Here is a 14,721-nt window from a genome sequence, read left to right on the forward strand (position 1 = left end):
GCAATGCTAGGAATTTTAAGGTTATAAATAAATATTGAATAAATGAATAAATGAAATATGAATAAATATTAAAGGTTATATATAAATATTGAAAAATAAAATTGCCGTCGGACTAACCAACTCACTTAATAAAGGTGAGTTTTCAAGAATAATTTTTGCACTAATAATGAAGGTTTATAATAAATAATTTAACATTGATTTTTTTCAGTAGTTTTTCTCTTGGAAGTAGTTATAAAACGGGTTTACTAAACACAAGTATTGATATGAGACAAATAAGCAGGGAAAAACTTTAAGAAAGAATGCTGAAATATTTGATGATCTGACATTGAACAATAGTGCTCATTATTATATATTAAGTCGGCTAAGAGAAGATACTGAATATTAAATGGAAATTCATGCTTGATGATGAAATTGTAACTAGTGCAAAGGGAAGTTTAGGTTTGGCTATTTTCCACAAAAAGTTTGTGAGTAGCGATAGTCGATAATCTAGTTGTAAGTATAAGTAATTTTTTCCCTAGAAATATATATATATATATATATATATATATATATATATATAAATTCCTTTTGTGCTTACAATTAGCTTATAAGGCTGAATGAATACCATCTTTTGTAATCATGTATGCAAAATATTATTTAAAAAATAAATGATTTTTAAAATTATATTTCATTATTTTTAAATTTTGAATTCAAACTATGTATTATAAGTGCATTTCTATTCAATTGACAGTTTTTGTCGAAAAACGTGGCAACGAAATATGGCCCGAGAGAGCGATCTATATACCATAAATAAAAGAACAGTATATGCTGCTATATACTCTTCTTTTATCTATGGTTGTCACATACATTTCTCAGAAGATACATTTATTGATTAACTAATTTTTAATGTTTATAATTGAAGTGAATTTAAATTTTTGCTGAAAAGAAATAAGTAATATTTATTTTATTTTAAGTAATAATTAGATATTTATTTAACGGTATTTAGCGGATTCTAAACGGATTTTATTTCAATGTTAGGAATTCTGTTGTGAGATAAACGGCGGCGAACCGTCCGTATAATATGCTTATTTATCTATGGGACTAGCTGGTCAACTTCATTGTTGTCTAGGTCTGTCAGTACTGTCAAAGCTGGCACAGGCTGAGTAGTTTGTGCTCGTGTGGGGATGACTGCTGTAAGATTGCAATCTACAGTGTATTTATCATCTATGTGTCATACGTGGAGTTTGTTTTGGAGACTGAAATGATTTTATTATTTGCTACACGTAGAAAATAAATATACTTTCAATATTATTTAGTTTTCGTAAAAATAATTAGATGAAATGCATAATATTTTTTTTATCGTGTTCTAGAATGTGACTTATATAAAAAAGGAGATCGCGTGTATCATTTAGTGTGAGATTTGACGTTTGCTGCAATAGACGAAGAAAATATTGTTTTTAAAACGTTAAATTCTCATGTGAATTGTATACTTGGTGATAGTGCATACAAATGTAAACAATACTACTGCAAAATAATGCATATAGAAATGCTCGTCAATTATTTGAAATTCCTTGTTTCATAAGTAATACAATATTCATAAGTAACACAAGATATAGTTTATAATATAATACATTTGCAAGATATAAATATACAAGATTAATAGTGAATACTTATCATAATTATTTCTTGTCAAATATATAAAAGAATTAAAATTTCATTGTGAATAAATGCGGTAACCCAATATTTAAACATGAATTAAAAAACAGTTTTTATTTTCTATGCGAAACGTTACATTGAATTAAATGCCAACACAAATGACGTTTTGTACTTGCTAATTGATGTCGAAAAATAAGTGTTCAAAATTTTTGTTAGTATATATGGTATTGTAAAACACTGTACTTTCAATGCAATCATTGTTTTTATAAGACTAATCGTAAGATTCTTGTTAAAATTTAGAATACCTTTATTTTTAATGCCATCTATAAAATGTTCCGAAAGAATGTATTCGTGAATATCAACTATACAAAAGATTTTGAGGTTAGAAATTGTAAAAAAGGGGTTTTGCCCTATATTTAAATATAAAACGATATAGCTAATTATTAGTGGAACACGACTATTGAACAAAATCAAATGCAAAAAGTAAATAATAACGATTTGTGATGCTTGAACTGTGATTCAAAATGTGAAATAGGAAGGTTGTAAAACGAACGTGACGTCTTGTGAGTGTGTTTCTAAAACTGTGTCAGTAGTGTTTTAAGTCCGATATAAAATGGATGAAGAGGAGAAAAAGAATAATATTGGTACACCTAAACATAATTCCTTAATAAATAGTACCGGAAAACACACTTCTGTAACACATAATGGCGCGAAACATAATTCACCTATGATCATCAACAATGGCGTAATTATTTCGCACAACGATTACGGCAGTATCGTTACTGGAAGGAGATCGCCGAAGGATTACATCAATGGTGAGGAAAACAATCCATTTATATTGATTTATATGAATTACATAGTGAGTGAATCAATGGCGTAATTACAAAGTCCGTTTTTTTTTTAGAAAAGACATTTATTTCTACAATACAATAATAATAAGGATTATATATAATTGCTGTTTTGCCTTTTCTTTAAATATTTGAAGGACTTACTTTTAATTTGTTGAAACTTCATTAAACTTGATAATACTTCTTTGAACTGCGTGTTACTTCAAGGCTTGATTGATACTTCAATACATACATTTTTCGGCTTATTTTATCGTCGCCAATCTTTGAAAATATAAACTAGATAATTGACCTGTGAAGTTTATATTTTCGCCAATTTGCTTATTTTGTTTTCTTGACGTTTTAAACCATTCTGAATCGCTTGACCCGAAATTGAAAAAAATATGTCATCGATCCGTTTCTTTAGAATTAGCAGGAAAATTGCAAGTGTGTTTCACAAATTCTGCTCCACGATTTTGCAAAACATCCTGTACCGATTTTGTTGATTAGTTTTTGGTAAAGATTAATTAGTTGTCATTTTTTTTTTGATGATTTTGATGAAACTTTGCATAGTGATAAGTTATGATAAATTGTTAAATTTACATCCTAAGATATTATAGACATACGAAAAGTAGTTTAATTATAAAAATTCAATAACGGATGTTTGAATAATGAGACGTGGTTTTAGGATATGTACCATGTTTATTCAGTTCTGTTTTTTTTTTACTGACAGTTGACATCCAAACTTAAATGAAAAATATTTCTAGAACCTGACGTAGAGTCTTTAAATTAAATTTAATTAAAACAATTGCATATATAATAAGTTTATTTGAAAGATATAAATTGGAAATAGGAAATTGCATTGATTAGTTTTTAGAGAAAAACGTTATTTATAACGATAAACGTTTATCGTCATAAAAAATATTTTGATGTCTCAATTGCTAAATCTCAATTCTTATTACATATTTTTGTCAATTATTTTTACATATCGAGAAGTTCATCATGCAACTTGCTTTAAGGGGCACAACTAGTGTAACCGCCTAAAAAAGGTGATTTTTGGGAATTTATATTAAATAACTACTTTATCAATCATTTCAAAATTTTAGGAATATATTTATACATGTTTTAAGTATACATAGTAAAATTTTTGAAGAAAAAAATTAAATATTTTGTAAGTTATCGTCGATCTTCAACGACGCGACAAAAAAAAGGCTCTTAACTGCTGCAGTGATTCCGGCCTTCTACGTGGATGAAATCAAAAACAAAATAATTCTCGTTAAACTAGATAATATTGTCTGTAAAATGAACTACGATAGAAAAATAAATCAAAAATTGACAAAATGGCAGCGTTTTTTAAAAAAAGTCGAATTTTACCCAAAATTTTGGTCGTTTTTCGACTGCCAAAATTCGATTTTTGATCCGATTAAAAAATCGATAGTTCATTTTACGGAGAACTATATAAAGAACATGTAAAAAAAAGTTGATAGTGATCGGATCATTCGTTTTTGAGTAATCACTGCAGCAAATTTGGAAAATGCTGTTTCGAGAAAAACACGTTTAAAGATTAAATGATCGTTATACTATACACTATATATATACTTTTTAAATGGCTGTAACTTAAAAACTAATTGAATCGATTTGAAATTTTTAAATGTTATTTTTAAAGGTGTAATCTACCGAAATATGCAAAAAATCGATTTTTTCGAAATTTCACACTAGTTGTGCCCCTTAAGCCAAAATGCCATCACACCAGTTTATAATAATTTTATTATTTATATTTTACAGTTTATAATATTTAATCGTTACACTGAGAACGTTTATAACAAAGTTATGATATAATAATATAAGGTTGTCAAATATCTCCCTTCCGCCTTTTTGTATTATAAACCAAGAGCAAAAAAGCGGAAGGGAGATATTTGACAACCTAATATATTTCAAGATAAGTATTTATTTAATGGTTTGATATTGAGTTTGTGAGGTGTACTACGCTTAGATATTATTGAACGATAGATTTAATAATAGTGCCAATAGATTAATACCGATATGTTGTCGCTTTCAGGAAGGATGGACCTATCTTCTCAAAACATTGTTCCTGGTACTTCGGGCGAGTTATCATCATTGATGATAGGAGCAGACCAGAGGCAGCCGCTACTGCATCCTACTATATCCTCATCATCAAATGAAATGATGATGTTGAAAAGTAATGAAGAAGTCGATGATATCGACGGCAGTGGAAATAGAGAGTTGCTGATAAGTGCTGGCTGTATTGGCAAAGGTGAGCATTAATTATTATTGATTGGCAATAAACTCGAATCGACTCGGTGCGTGTATATCCGATGCGAAGACCTTAATGATGTCATGGACTTCGTGACGAATCTCAAACTTTCTGTCTAAGCAATTTTATTTAATTGACTAACATCAAATTGCCATTGCATACGCTTTTGTCATTTCTGCAGAATTACTTAAGAAACCGTTTTTGTTTCAATTTACGAAAGTTTTTTTGGTAAGTTTGTTCAACCTTAAGGGGGTATTCTAGTGTAGAGCGATGAATTTTAGGTCATTTTTAAAGTGTCGTAAAAGAAAGCAATGAATATTTTTACTACCCATTCTTTTACCACTTGTTTATTAATATTATTAAAATACAAAACACAAATTATAATATAAAAAAGTTGAAAATTGTAAAACTGGCATCTGATGAAGTGGGTGGTCTCAAAAAATTGGCAACTCAGCCTCGACATGATTTTAGCCCTCCTAGCCATCGGAAATGCAAAAAATAAAGATTATTAATCTACAATGATGTCGCAATCGGCCGAACTAGCGATGAGTGAAAAATTTTTTTTTACAAATCGGCGACTGTTTGAAAAAAAAGTGTTTTTTTACTGTTTCTCGAATTTTTTAAAAATAGTAAAAATTGGAATTTGGTGATAATCCTAGTTCGGGCTATAGATAGGTCTATAAACAAGACTCTCTGAACATTTTCAAGGTCGATTAAAACTCGAGAAATCGTGTCAACAGTACTGAAAAAGTCTGTTCTGAGAAAAACGCATTTAAAGTTTTGCGTGAAGCCAAACCAGTATGGAGACCGAGTCAGTAAAATGCCTATATCTCCGAAAATAATCCAAATTTTCAAAAACCTTCTCGTACCCATATTCTTAGATAGTTGAACTTTGAAAATATGAAATAAAAAAATCGATTTTTTTGAATTTCTACACTAGAATACCCCCTTAAGAAACCGTTTTTGTTTCAATTTACGAAAGTTTTTTTTAGTAACTTTGTTCAACCTAGAATGCTAGGTGCTAACATACTCGAGGAAAAAAATATTGATACTTCAATATAATTTTTTTTCTTGCGCAATATTAAAGTTTCAGATTCAGTCGAAAATTGTATTTTTGTTTCAACGATCAGAAAAACCATTCTTTTATATTTGTGATGAAATAAATCTTACACAAAGATTTTTTTTGTTATAATTTATTCTTGTTAATCAAGACTTTTAATGTCTTATTTCAGATTTGGCAAAGAATACATGCAATTTCAACATACAGTAGAAGTTCCTTATTCGCGCTTCCTTCATTTGCGTTTTAAAAAAATTTGCGTTTCAAAAAAATTGCGACCAAATTCCTATATTCTCGGCTAAAAATTTCGTTATTCGCGGATTCCAATATGTATCGAACCGAAAATCCTTTGAAAATGCCGCCATTTTCAACTAATAAAGAAATCTTTGACATAAGCCTCCTCCGTTGCCTTGGCCCTCTTCGCGCCATCTGTGTTTTTTTGAGAATGAAAACCAATCGAAATGTATTTTTAGTAAAATTTGACTCAAATCGAAATGAAATTCCCAGTCCATTGAAGAAGATAAATTATTTTCAATTGCTTCTACAAGTAATAGAAACGTGATATTTGAATTTGAAATTGAAAAATCTTAGTAAAGAATTAAAAATGAACTGTGCGATTTCTGCATGGACATTGATCCGTATATGGAAATTATTATTTTTAAGAGTCAAATTGCTGATGTGACTGAGTTTCAGTTGGAATTAAAGAATCAAAACAATATTACAAAGTTTTTCAAATCATTGCCTCAGCCTCAACATAATTAATCAAAATGTACAAAAACTGTAATTGTAAATGGTTTTTGTTTTATGTATTAAGAACTATTATGTGATATGCAATATTTTAAGTAGAACTTAAAATTAAATCTTATTAAAATTAATTGGTTATGAGTTTAGTACCACATCTAACAATAATATAAAGCTTTTATAAATCGACCCTTATTTTAATATTATTGTAATTAATATAAAGTTTTATATCAATGTTAGATGTGGTACTAAACTTATTACCAACTAATTAACTTCCCGTAGAGCAAGTTATAGTAATCGCAAAAAAATCGAAAATTAAAATTTTTGCATTTCTCGACGTTTTGAAGGTTTCTGAATATTTTGGCATACCTTAGAAAAAATGGATGTATGTATATGTGTGTGTGTGTATGTGTGTGTGCGTGTGCGTATACAAACTTTCGTCAACGATTTCGGGAACACCGATCAACCGATTTCGGGAACACCGATCAACCGATTTGAATAATTCAAAAAACATTCGATTTATATTGATAAGGAGATGTGCTGATTAGTTTTTGGCGAAGGCAGGTCTAGCCGTTCCGAAGATACGGGGCAAAAATGGTAACTCGGTTTTTAAGAGAACGGAGCGTCCGATTTTAATAATTCAAAAAATATTTTACTGGTATTGACAAGATGAATTGATCAAAATTTCATGAAGGCAGGTCTAGCGGTTTCGGAGATATAATAAAAAAAAAGTAAAAAAAATGCCATTTGACGTTCAAAAATGACCATTAGAAGACATATGCACATCAAATTATCAGATATTTTATAGAGATTTTAACAGTGAGTATAAAATTTGTTTACATTCCTATCGGTTCCGTACCAATGTTTATCCGTTAGACGGCGACGCGGCGCTTACGCGCTTTGAGATTTCGTTTCTATGCAGTTAAAGCAGTATGATTGCTTTGAAAAAAAGTTCAGAATTTTCAAAATATATCAAAATAAAGAAAACTTAAAAAAAAAAAATTTTTTTCAAAAAAAAGTAATTTTTTGTCAAATTTATAGTTTCTCAAACATCTTATTTTTTCGAAGTAAATTTCTTTCAAAAATGTTAATTGTTTTTGAAAAAATTATAATTTTGGGTACGGGAAGTTCCAGCAATTTGCCTTAAGGCACGATGCCATGCGCCCCACTAGTTTTAATATGGGATTTGTTATACTTAAGATATTGCACATTACATAATAGTTCTCAACCATATTTGTTTTTATTTATTTTGTCACCTTGAAACGCATCCCCTACAATTCCATATAAAATGCCATCCTGTATTTGCGGATTATCTATTCACGGCATTTTTACGGAACGTATCTCCCGCGAATAAGAAACTTCTACTGTACTAAATAATATTTTTATTTTCATTTTTCAATTAATTTATATATTGAAAAATAAAAATTCATGATTTTTTGCCGCTTTTTAGTGTCACTGCTGTATCTTTTAAATAACTTTTGTCAAATGCGAAGCGATTTTCAATGAGCTGCGCTGCAAAATGTTTGGCGGACCTACCATATACATATGTGATAAACATATTACGATCGATGGTGAATGACATTTGGCAAGCATTTTGATGTAGATATTCTTCGACATATTATTATATTTAATTTTCATGGCGTTTGAGTTTTTATCTGATCGTTTTCACAATTTAAAAATAAATCAATATTTACATGAAGTCTTCATTCAATTTACTTACCATGCTATTGATATTATAAAACTTACTTTATTGTTAGTAAAAAATGTCATTTCTAATATTTTTTATTTGATTTGATGTATTTGGCACGCTTTCAAATGATCATGAAATTTATTCGTTTTAGTTTTTCTTTTGTTTCAAAAATATTCGTTTAATTCTTCCTTGCATATACATATTTAAAGTGATTCAAAATTTTAGTCTTCCAAAACAAGTCGTATGTACATCAGATTACCCTTATTCGGTAAATTTGATTATTTTTTCTAATGATATGTGATTCTCAAATTTTAACGAAGTTTCAAGTAATGAAATATTAATATGACGATACATCGCGTCTTGTCAGAATTTACTACGAGTTTGATTGTAATCTTAATCTTGAATCTAATCGTTCAAGCTATAAAGTTTATGACAGCTGAATAAAAATGCTTTATTTGGAATATTATAAAACGATTTTTTATCGATCAAGCGTTTTCCTTAAATTATCCTTGCTTATATTTTATTCAAAAGCATAGATTGCAAAGCATGTAAATATACGAAGCAGCAATAATTTAATAGCAAATTGGCAAAAAAGAGAAGTTAAAGAAAATGCTTATTAAATTTTTATATTATATTCAATAAATAATGTTATAAACTAGTTTCAGCCAATGCACACTAGCTATACAAAACACTCATGTTCGAGACATTATCCTAGTCATAAATGTAATCTAGTAGCATATTTGAGAAAGTGTAAAAACGCATTATTAGATAATCTGTTTGATATTTTTTGCGAAATATATAAAAGGTCCTTAATTTGCTGTATACTATTTGATATTGTCAGAAATTTAGAGTCGACACTCGATGTCGATTTTAATGTTAAGAGAATTAGATGAGCTTACAATTATACTAGAAGAGTCAACACGGACAAAAAAGGAAGATCATTGAGGAGTTAATGTTTTTCTCTATAGCAAAATATGTAAGAACAGATTTCGTTGAAATATGAACATGGTATCTTATTTTCTGAAGGAAGTAGCGACACTTTTTCGTTGTTATGCTCATGATCAGATGGTACATTGTCAATTAAGCGCAAATACTAACTGACACGAATTATTTGAATTACGATATGTATTGAACCTTGGACCAACATCGATTACTGATTGCTAATAGAAACTTATATTTTGTTGTAGTTTTAAGTGGAGAATATTGATACTGCATAACATTGTTTTGCACATAACGGTCGCTCGTGACATTCTTTTAGTCATTTCCATTTCGTAGAATTGTAACTATTTTAGTTTGTTTGAAAATTGTGTGAATACCTCATAATTTTATTACTTTATTGTAATGAATGAAGTAAAATTTTTATAATATTTAACTAAATGATTTGACAAACTCAGTTAGTTAAACATTGGTTTGCTTTTCGAGTTGATGAGCCGTGTAATTAGGTTCCATACAAATGACGATATCAATATGTTTAGTGTGTTGTGAAAATAAATTAAAGTAAATTAACCTTGCTTTACATGATATATATATATATATATCTACCTTATGTATGTTGTTTTTCAATGCGCCGTCAATGAATTCGTATCAGACATTGTTTAAAAAAGAAACACTCGTATCTGCCAGTCTTAATTACGAAATTTATTATTACTGTGTGGCAGTCATAGTATATTTTCGCATATATGTGTCACGTTGAATATTCAAATCGGTGTACATAAATTTTGAATTGAAACTTGTGTATTATCTTTCCCAAGAAATGCGAAATGTGCAAATAGCTTTGTGTGCAAATTGATAATGAATCATATAATGGTTCGTTTTGCGAAACATTAAATTCTAATAGGTTTTAGCGATGCATTTTTTTTTATTTTAAAACAGTCTTATCGTGACTGTTCACATAAGTTTCTATTAGTACAACTTTTTATAAACTATATCTTGATTTCTTGTATTGTGAAAAGCTACCGCTAATACTGCGCTATCTGATTAAATGATTAATATCGAAATTCGATTTATGTCTTTGGGTCAATAGACAGTCCCATATTTTTTACTCTAAATAATTTTTTACTATTTACAAGGTGTTCAATTTCAACATGGCGTTGTAGCCAAAATATAATAGATGTTTAATTATTACCTTTCTTTGGCTTTTTCGTATGTTATGGTTTATAATTTTAGAAATGTATGTGAATTATTGAATATTGAAACTAAAGTACTTTGAATATTATTTAAATTGCACCGTAATAAGCTTAATTAACTTCAAATATGCTTTGTTCACATTTTCTTTCAGGAGCTTACGAATACTTAGTTCATCATAGTGATCAAGGCAACGATATGGCGATCGAAATGCCGACCTCTTATAACAAGAAAATACCATCAACTATATCTTCGTCATCGACAACGATTGAAATAACGAACACAACTTCGCCTATAGTTGTTCGGACGGAACCACGTTTTCCCAAAGAAAAGTGGAAGACTTTTATAGCCTTTATAGTACTGGTAATAAACTTCATAATTACCACAGTATCTTTGGCTCTAGTACACGAGCGAGTGCCAGATAGACAGACTTATGGACCATTGCCGGATATTATTTTGGACGGCTTCTCATCTTTAGATTGGGCATTGGATGTCAGCGAAGTTTTGATAATGCTGTCAACTAATATGTGCATAGTTTTAATATTCTTCCACAAACATCGCTTCATAGTGATGCGTCGAGTGTTTCTCATCATGTCCATACTTTATCTTCTAAGAAGTTTGACCATGTTCGTGACAGTTCTTCCTGTACCCAGCAAGACATATTATTGCAGTCCCAAAGTAAATAATTCTTCTCCGTTTTTAGTAACAAAAAGGGTTGTCCAGTTACTCAGTGGCTTCGGTCTATCGATCAACGGTAAGCATACATTTTGCGGAGATTATATTTACAGCGGCCACACGGTCATGCTGGTTTTAGCTTGCCTAGTGATCAGGGAATACAGTCCAAAGAAATTATGGGTTATACATTATTTATCCTGGTTGATATCGACCATGGGCGTCATAATGGTTCTTCTGGCCCACGGTCATTACACAATTGACGTCCTGATTGCATATTACGTTACTACTAGGATCTTCTACATTTACCATACGATGGCCAATAATAGTGTACTGAAGCACAAAAGTACCAATAATTATCTATCGCGGGTATTCTGGTTTAAATTATTTAGGTACTTTGAAAAGAACATTGGTGGCGTGGTTCCGAAGCAGTACGATTGGCCGCTACCATGGCCAAGGAAATTTCTATCAAGGAAATATCCCAATCGAGATAGTTAGCAGAAGAAAATACTGTTGACGATAATTAAGAGGGAAAATATATAGAATCTTCAATCATACAATCATATGGGTGCTTTGTTACCAGTAAACCTAATTTAAAATACTAGTGAATAATTAAATGTGCAAACACGTGAATATTTATCGTTATGTGTAATTAACATTAATTTAGAAGCTATGTGTTATTTGTATATAGAATTAATGACTTATGATAATGTTAAGTTTTTTTTATAAAATCTGAAATCTCAAACTAAGCCTTACTTTACTTCGTTAGTATATTAATAAATATAAATAAAACTGAAAATATATTTGGAGTTATGAATCAGTAATTTATGTGAATGTTATTGTCTACATTATTTTTTTACCACGGGTAAAATTATTCAATAATGACGTATGTAAATGATGTATTAGATAAGAGGAATATAATTTTGTTACCACACTACGGAAAATTTGCTTTATTTATTATGAGCACATGTTAGGGGGTACAAACGGGTTTGTTTACAAATATTTATCTCAATGGTTAAATTATAACTTTATACAAAATGACAAAAAAATTATTTATTGTTTCATGGTCACAAAACAAATAGAGTGAACAAAATATCTAGAATAATCTCAAAGTTATAAGTTCCTAATTTTTATATATATGCATATTGTTACGAGATGTTATATAATATATGATGACGATTATTTTAATAACACATTGTACAAAAACTTATCATTCCTAATATATTTTAAATTGTGTTACTTGTTTTAAGATTATTTCTTAGCTGTTTTAAGCAACTAAACACCGCACGTTCAAAATAATTAGATTAGTAAAATGTTTTTGTCTTCTCACATGTTTTTACGAGCATATTTGTGTATATCTGTATGTGTGCGTGCGTGCGTGTATATTTATATATTGAAACACATGCAACATACAGAAATTTGTATATCGGGTACGTTCATAAACGTGACGCGATGCCAATGTAATTTATAAGGATGTACTACCCAAGATTAATTTATGTGTATTATTGGCAATTGATACATTAAAAATTAAACTATTCAGTACAATACATTTTGATTTGGTGCCTATATCTTTATTCATGCGGACGCCATCAAAGTTCGTAATTCAACGCACAGTTCATTTATCAGCATTGTGTTGAATAACGGGCAAATATTTAAATTATTACTACGCCGCGTATTCCGCTGAGAACCGTCACAATTCTATTTTTATTGATAATGCTAATTCACAGTTCGCCGAGAACCGCATAATTTTCTAAAAACATTTTCTAAAAGTTCAGTATCCAAGAAAATTTGCTGCCGATGCAGTGTAATGAGATGCATCATAATATTTTAATTTTATAAAATATACACACACTATTGGTAACTGAACTGAACATCTTTTTACATTCGAAAGTATTTATGTGGATGTGTATATATACGTTGAAATACATCATTTTTACATATATCCATGTACGCATATATGTACACACATTATATATACACCTATCCTTAGTTTTACACGAAAGATACGTCCATAAAAAAACGTGTAACTCTAAAAATTCACTTTTATATGGAAAATACGTGCTAAACGAAAATCGCTATAAACAGCCCCTTTTATTAGTTTTTAATATGATGAATAACAAACACATTGAACGAAAAATAAATATTAATATATTTAATATCAAATATATTTAATGAATTATGAAAATATTAATTTATTTCAATTATGAAAGAAACAAAAAAAAAGCTATTTTAAATATTGATTTTTTTTATAGATAAAACTTAAAATTGGTTTGTAAAGATATAACCTGTTTTTTTACTTACTATCTAGTTTTTTATTTTTATTTTTTGCCATTGTGGAACTATAAATTTTTTTATTAGCTATATATTTTGTAAAATGATCACGATATTTGCTCACATTGAATAAATTTACTTGATCAATTATATATATATATATATATATATATATACATATTGTTTAAAAACAATGATGCTCTTTACTTTAGTATTTCGAACAAACTAGCTTATACACACATAAAATTTAATTTTGATCATGAAATGGAGAGTTCCCGTCTTATCTACATATTTCCATCATAGACCACTAAAAATTCGTAAATGTAACATACATTTTGTAGTAACATAAATTCGTGTAAATGCAAAAATAATAAATTTCGTTAAAAAAAAAATTTAAAAACCGTGTAAGATTGAAAACGCTTAAGACAAGTATCGTGTAAAACGGGGGATCGGTGTATATATATATATATATATATATATATATATATATATATTAGGGTGGTCCTTAATATGGATAATTACGAATTTCCTTGCTCCCAGGGACTCAAATGCTTCCAAATTGATAAAAAAAATCTCTGAAAGTTTTAGTTCTCAATATTGACTTTAAGATGGACCGTAATTCAAAAAAAGTTTCTTGGTTCTTCCTCCTAAGTAAATACTTATTTTAAAAAATATATCAAATTTTTGTTGTAATTTTTTATTTTATGATCAAAATAAGCAAATACAATGTTATTCTCAAAATTTTGATTCACTTATCTCTATGTTAGTCATAAAATTCTAAAAAATAAATGGAATTTTTCCCATGTTATTTTCATAAGAAACTTTGATTGGATTGTGGACTATCTTAAAGTCAATATTAAGAGCTAAAACTTTCACAGAATTTTCTTTTATTAATTTTTTTGAGCAGAGAAATTCGGAAATTTCCATAGTAAGGACCAACCTAATATATATATATATATATATATATATATATATATATATATTCATGCACCTCAAAGTGTTCGGATATAGTAGTACTATCAAACTATAAACGTGTAGCACAGTTTTAAAATTAAAATTTATGTATTTTATGGTACATTTTATGTACATCATTATGTATATGTGTATATTATTCTCATTGGTATACATATAAGTATAATAGTTTAGACTGATCAAACTGTAGAGATCTAATACCTGGATGTTCAATGTTTCTATTTTGAATTAAATAAATACTGCCTTACAAGATATAGAAATTATCCATTATATATATATATATATATATATATATATATATATATATATGTGTGTGTAAAAACCTATTGAACTATTTTATATGCCTATTCGATGTATACTTGAACATGCAAATTAAATATACAAGATCTGATATGTGATGCTTTTATAGCGTTCCTAGTAGCATGTTTCTGTGTTCTTATATGTACCTATACGTAAAAAA

General features: G+C 28.8%; 1 protein-coding gene across 1 annotated transcript; it reads left to right on the plus strand.

The window, feature by feature from the left end:
• The first annotated feature begins 1,950 nt into the window (after positions 1-1,950).
• Positions 1,951-13,134, plus strand: LOC113377122 (phosphatidylcholine:ceramide cholinephosphotransferase 2-like). The gene is made up of 3 exons (XM_026617329.1): positions 1,951-2,450; positions 4,519-4,734; positions 10,501-13,134. The coding sequence occupies exons 1-3, from the start codon at positions 2,249-2,251 to the stop codon at positions 11,514-11,516; spliced, it is 1,434 nt and encodes a 477-aa protein (XP_026473114.1). The 5' UTR covers positions 1,951-2,248; the 3' UTR covers positions 11,517-13,134.
• The last annotated feature ends 1,587 nt before the right edge of the window (positions 13,135-14,721 follow it).

Source organism: Ctenocephalides felis, unplaced genomic scaffold (assembly GCF_003426905.1).
Source record: "Ctenocephalides felis isolate EL2017-DRISC unplaced genomic scaffold, ASM342690v1 CF-g0.4_SCAFFOLD_01886, whole genome shotgun sequence".
Classification (NCBI taxonomy): Eukaryota; Metazoa; Arthropoda; class Insecta; order Siphonaptera; family Pulicidae; genus Ctenocephalides; species Ctenocephalides felis.

Coding starts and splice junctions, on each gene's coding strand:
- LOC113377122 (XM_026617329.1), top strand. CDS start 2,249: ATGGATGAAGAGGAGAAAAAGAATAATATTGGTACACCTAAACATAAT. Junction 2,451..4,518: donor GCCGAAGGATTACATCAATG/GTGAGGAAAACA, acceptor TGTCGCTTTCAG/GAAGGATGGACCTATCTTCT. Junction 4,735..10,500: donor TGCTGGCTGTATTGGCAAAG/GTGAGCATTAAT, acceptor ATTTTCTTTCAG/GAGCTTACGAATACTTAGTT.